General features: G+C 35.9%; 1 protein-coding gene across 1 annotated transcript in view; it reads left to right on the plus strand.

Annotated features, from left to right (window-relative positions):
- The window catches only part of LOC110591356 (transmembrane serine protease 11D), a gene marked incomplete at its 5' end in the record, with an annotated part of 36,721 nt that overhangs the window by 19,890 nt on the left and 10,831 nt on the right, over window positions 1-6,000 (plus strand). The window contains one exon of the mRNA XM_044913100.1: window positions 2,320-2,477. Within this exon, the coding sequence (XP_044769035.1) occupies window positions 2,320-2,477 (158 nt within the window). The remainder of the gene's footprint in view (window positions 1-2,319; window positions 2,478-6,000) is intronic.

The raw sequence follows: 6,000 nt of genomic DNA on the forward strand, positions 1-6,000 counted from the left end.
ATACAATTATATACTGCCTTCTTTGTTGCTATTAAGAAATTGTCCTTCAGTCAAATGTTCTTTGGTAGCTAATCTCTTCTCTATTGTTTGAAAATCTTCCATTTGTCTTTGGAGTTCAGTTTTTTTAATGATGTATTTGCATGTGGGGGGCGTTTCTTTTATTTAGTATGCCTCAGACTCTTGTGATCTAAGGCTTCATATCTTCATCAGTTCTGGATAGTTCTCATTATCTCTTGTAATATTGCTGCTCCTTTATTTTTTGGTGCTCTTCTTTCGTTTTGCATTAGGTAAACATTGAACCTTCTCTAGTCTCTTATCCTCTGTTTGATCTGTTTCATCTCTTTATCTGTGTTACATTTTGTGTGATTTCTTTATTTTTATCTTTCAGTTAACTAATTTCTCTTCAGCTTTGTCTGATATTTTGTGTAACCCATCCATTGAGTTTTCAATTTTGATTAAAAATTATGACTATGTTTTCCTGTCTGCAAGCTCTAGTTTCTTTTGTGAACCTGTCTGGTCTGTTTTGATAATGTCCTATACTTTTCTCATATTTGTGATTCCCCCTTTTATGTTGTTAGTCATTTCAAATAAAGTTACCTATCTGTTAATTTTATTATGTGACAGTTTTGAGGTTGCTGTCCTCATTCTGCTCATTCTAGCTCATAATAAATTGTTTGCCACTGGAACTGTATGCTTACCTTTAATCTCACTACTATGCAGCCTGGATTTCACATTCAATCTACAGAGCATTTGCTTCTATCAGACACTCTAGGAGGATCAGCAGCACATGGACCTTTTTTTTTTTCTTTTTTTTTTTGGTTAATTTCTTAAAGTTTCTGGAACCATGCAGGTGGTAGTAATGCAAATCCAAAACTTTCATGTAGGTAGGCTCATGATCATGAATTATCAGGACAGTCTCCTTTTTTCTGTCTAGACCTGGAACTCTGAGACACATAAACTTCTTTATTTTTTTTTTATGACACGATGAGCACATTTTTTTTTTCTTTCTGATCCATGCTTTCACTGACGGTTTAGTTCTTTGAGAATCCTGGTCTTATTTAGAAACCTCATGTTCATCTCCCTAATTAGCATTAGCCCAAAGCCTCCTCTCCAGTATCCATGTAAATGCTACAACTCAAGCTTGTTGGATATTCTAGAGCTTACTACATAATATTCATGTTCTTTATTTTTGGTCTTCCAAGATACTTTAATGTGAGTTTAGCTTTGCATTTCAAATGAAATTTATTATATTTTATCAAGTATTTCTGGCTATTTTATATGGAGAATTTTTAAAAATTATTTAGACTTTCATGTTGCTAGAAATGGAAGCTATAATCATTTCTTCAGTGTCTGCTCCTCTATCTAAACTGCAAAATCCATGAGAATGGCAGATGTGAATCTTGGTCACTGTTAATTTCTGAAACTAAGAACAGTGCCTAGCACAAGAAGGTAGCTATTTAACATTTGCTAAGTAAATATTAAATTAATATCTGGAATGAATATTATGGCAGAACTGACAATTGAGAGGAGAGGAAGAGGCCTAGAATGAATATGAGAGACAAATTTGTCTATTGCACATTTTCAGAAAAGAAGATGGCCAATGTTAGGTGGATGAAATGATTTACATGGTAATTGACACATAAGGAAGTGGAAATTATATCAATTTTTGATCATTGCAGCCTTTAGTCAAATTATTAAGGTTCATTGTGGAGAATATCTGTGGCTAACTGATACATAGATAAAATTTTAACATATGACTTTTAGCCACATTAATGCATTTAGGTACTAGAAAATTAACCCGAGCCTTTAAGTCACATAAATTTATAACATCTTCTCCTTATAGGTTTGTTTAATGAGGTAAGGGATTTTTTTTTAAGATTTTTGTGAAGTCTAATAATAGCTAATACTTACAGTGCACTTACTGTATACTGTGTACTCTTCCCAAAAGTTTTGCATGTATTAATTCACATAATCTTCATAACAACCCACTTTAATGTGAGGAGACTTCAATATAGAAAGCTTAAGAAACAAATAACTTACCAAAGTTAAACAGTAAATGGCAGAGCTGATATTCAAACTCTGGCATTCTGACTTCAAAGCCAGCTATACTGAATGGTAGATACAGTGTACCATGATTTGAAATCAAATATTTGTGGAATGGCATTGTGATATATCATTAAATATGCAAACACTGTTATGTGAATTTGTTCTAAAGTTAAATTCCCCTAGTGAATTTTTTAATGTTTAATCAATAAGAGTATATAAACAGAACAGCATAAAATTATAATTTTTTATTTTTAATATATTTATGACTTTCAGGCAAGAAGGTAATGGTGTGACAGTAGATGTTGTCATGAAATTTAAATTCACTAGAAATAACAATGGAGCATCAATGAGAAGCAGAATTGAGTCTGTTTTACACCAAATGCTGAATAACTCTGGAAACTTGGAAATAGACCCTTCAACTGAGATAACATGCGAGTACCATTATTTTCTTTTTTTTACCATTTTATCCAAATATATCAACTTAACCAGTTATAATTCATGTTTTAATTTAATGAGATTGACTTTTCTTTCCTTAGAATTAAACTTTATGAAAACAATATACTATCAAGGTAGACATAATGCATAGTTCATTCTAACATTTAAAAAATCATTTAGCATTCATATAGTAAATTTTATTAGCTAAAAATTCTTTCATTAATTTTCCCTCTCAACACTCCTTATGAGAGATGTTATTGTCAGGTATTCAATCTGTAGTATGTTATAGAAATGGTAAATAGCTGCTCAAGGTCAGAGAACAATTTAATTAACACTCCACCTCACCCAGAACACAGCATACAATTGGAAGGTATCTGATAAACTTGTAGAATAAAGGAGAAAATGAGAAGATTTAGCAACATCCCTAACTCCTCTCTGAAAATATCTGTACCTCTGACTGTGTTGAATCTATTTCCATTTTTTCCCATCCCTTTCCATTATTATCCATCTCTAAGGGACCCACTCTGGTCCCTTTCTTACATTAGGTGTGCCTGTGTGGCTCAGCAGCTGGGCTCAGGTCATGATCCCGGGGTTCTAGGACGGAGCCCCACTGTTGGGCTCCCTGCTCAGCAGAGAGCCTGCTTCTCCCTCTCCCTCTGCTGCTCCCCCTGCTTGTGCTGTTTGTCTCTCTCTCTGTCAAATAAATAAAACCTTAAAAATATATATTTCTTATATGACTAAAAAAAGACTTCATTAATATGTGCATAGAATTTAAGGACCCTCCTCCAACTTTGTCATGCACTGCTACCTTAATAAACCATGATTCCCTCATAATAAGCTCAACATTAAAGGGATTTGGTTGCCCCCACACTGGACATACCTGTTACAGCTGTACTAGTTGTTAAGATATTGAAATGCTTTCCTATGTGTTGGTAAACCACCACTGCACCAGGCCCACAAAGGTGTCTTCCCAGCCTCTTCAAATCCTCCCATCCCTACCCTGGACTCCCGGCACATCCCCCTGTAACTGAAGAGTTAATGCTTAGCACAGCAAGGACTTCCAAGACACTGCTCTAGCTCCATGGTTTGTTGTGTCCTTTCTGACTGGCTGATGCTCCTCCATTACAGTTTGCTTAATCCTCACAACAACCATATCTTATACTTTTATTGTTCCCACTCAGAAAAGATAGAGAATTACCTAGGGTCCTACAACCAGCATGTAGGGGAGTCAGGATTTGAACTCAAGTCTCTCTTGTTCAAAAAATGAAAAGGAGTGGTCAGTTCTTTTTATTTCCTGCCTCCAAAAAGATGTTTGGGCTCCTCTGACACTTACAAAGCAGATGTGATTCCCAAACCCTGTGAAACTTCTGGCAGCAAGGAAGTTTGGATAAACTGATTGTAGAAAGCATGAAAACCTGTCTGAGAAGTTTAGATTTATTTTATAGGAATAAGCTGATTTCTCATTAAAAGTTTTCAAGCAAGGAAAGATATGATCTGACATACATTTTTAGAAAAAACAACCTGGTAGAGATAGACATCTTGAAAAGTGCAAAGGTGGTGTCAGGGAATCCAGACTGAAGGTTATTGTAATAGTATAGATGTCAAATGATGAAAGCACGAACTAAAGTAGTAGCCAAAGGGAAAGGGAGGGTGGGCCTAATGCAAAGCATTGTTAGAGGCTAGAAGGTATAAACTCTGAAAACCAATAAGATGTGAAAATGACAGGAAGGGAAAAATTAGAGACTTGTTTCAGATTTCTAGCCACTGGTAGAAGTGGGATCATTTCCTAAAGGAGGAAATATAAGTAGCAAATTTGGGGTAAATTTGGTCACATTGAGTTTGAGACAGCTGTAGGATGTGCTGAGAAAATGGTTCTGTAAGCAGACCTTAAACTACAACAGACAGACCTTCACTATCTGCTATCAACATATTTTCTGTCTGGGTGTTCCCACCATCTCCCTTCATGCTGTACTCGCACTACGAGCTTTACTGCCATGATCATTCCACAAACATCGTGCATCTCCATGCACTTGTACTCACTACACTTTCACCTGGAATACCTTTTTACTGCTTGTCTGTCTGGAAAGTTCCTTTTAGGTCTTCAAAATACAGCTCAAATGTTTTTCTCACCATGATAACTCAGTGAATATCTCAGGTAGCATGATCACCCTCTCCTGTCTCCTCTCCACTTCTCACTTATACTTACTTGAATGATTCCTTGATTAATTTCTAGCTGTAAATTATGTGAAGGCAGACCTCCTGTGTTTTGCTCACTGTTATACCTGCCCTACGAAGAATAGTATCAGTAGAGTAATACATATATATCTATATATACCTACATCTATATGCAAGTAAATGAAAATTTAACTTCTCTTACACTATTTATCGCATCATATCTCAACAACCTGCTTATGTTTCTGTCTTTCCAACTAAACTGAATGACTTGAGAGCAAGAATATCTTTTAAATATCTTTTAGTGTTTGATGAGAAATTAAAGCACAAACTTTAATATAAATAACAATAAATGGGGAGAAGATTGTAAACCCAGAGATTTCTGGGGCTTATGACTCAGAGATTCTTTCAGCAGGTCTAAGATGAAGCCTAGAAATCTGTATCTCATCAGCCCTCTGAGTGATTCTGATGATGGTTGTCTGAGAACGACATTTAAGAAATTAAGGTGAAATAATATACATTCCTTATTGTATTGATCTTACTTTCACTTTTTTTTTTAATACCAGCAATTACTGACCAGGACACAGTACATATTTTCACTGAAGGTAAGTTTCAATATTATCTTATACAAACAGTTTGCCAAAAATAAATAGTAAACGTTCAAGTAGTTGAGCTCTTTGCCAAGGTAGTTTCTTTTTTTTTAATTTAATTTTATTATGTTATGCTAGTCACCATACAGTACATCATTAGTTTTTGATGTAGTGTTCCATGATTCATTGTTCTTGTATAATACCCAGTGCTCCGTGCAGTACATGCCCTCTTTAATACCCATCACCAGGCTAACCCATCCTCCCACCCCCCTCCCCTCTAGAACCCTCAGTTTGTTTCTCAGGGTCCATAGTCTCTCATGGTTCATCTCTCCCTCCGATTTCCCTCCCTTCCTTTTTCCCTTCCTTCTCCTAATGTCCTCCATGCTATTCCTTATGTTCCACTAATAAGTGAAACCATATGATAATTGACTTTCTCTGCTTGACTTACTTCACTCAGCATAATCTCCTCCAGTCCCATCCATGCTGATGTAAAAGTTGGGTATTCATCCTTTCTGATGGCTGAGTAATATTCCATTGTGTATATGGACCACATCTTCTTTATCCATTCATCTGTTGAAGGGCATCTCCGCTCTTTCCACAGTTTGGCTATTGCGGACATTGCTGCTATGAACATTGGGGTGCATGTGGCCCTTCTTTTCACTACATCTGTGTCTTTGGGGTAAATAGCCAAGGTAGTTTCTATTGAGGTGTTATCTTAATTCTTAGTCCACTCGTGTGGGTCGCTGTTGAGAGAAGA

The sequence above is a fragment of the Neomonachus schauinslandi genome, chromosome 2, assembly GCF_002201575.2.
Source record: "Neomonachus schauinslandi chromosome 2, ASM220157v2, whole genome shotgun sequence".
NCBI classification, from domain to species: Eukaryota; Metazoa; Chordata; class Mammalia; order Carnivora; family Phocidae; genus Neomonachus; species Neomonachus schauinslandi.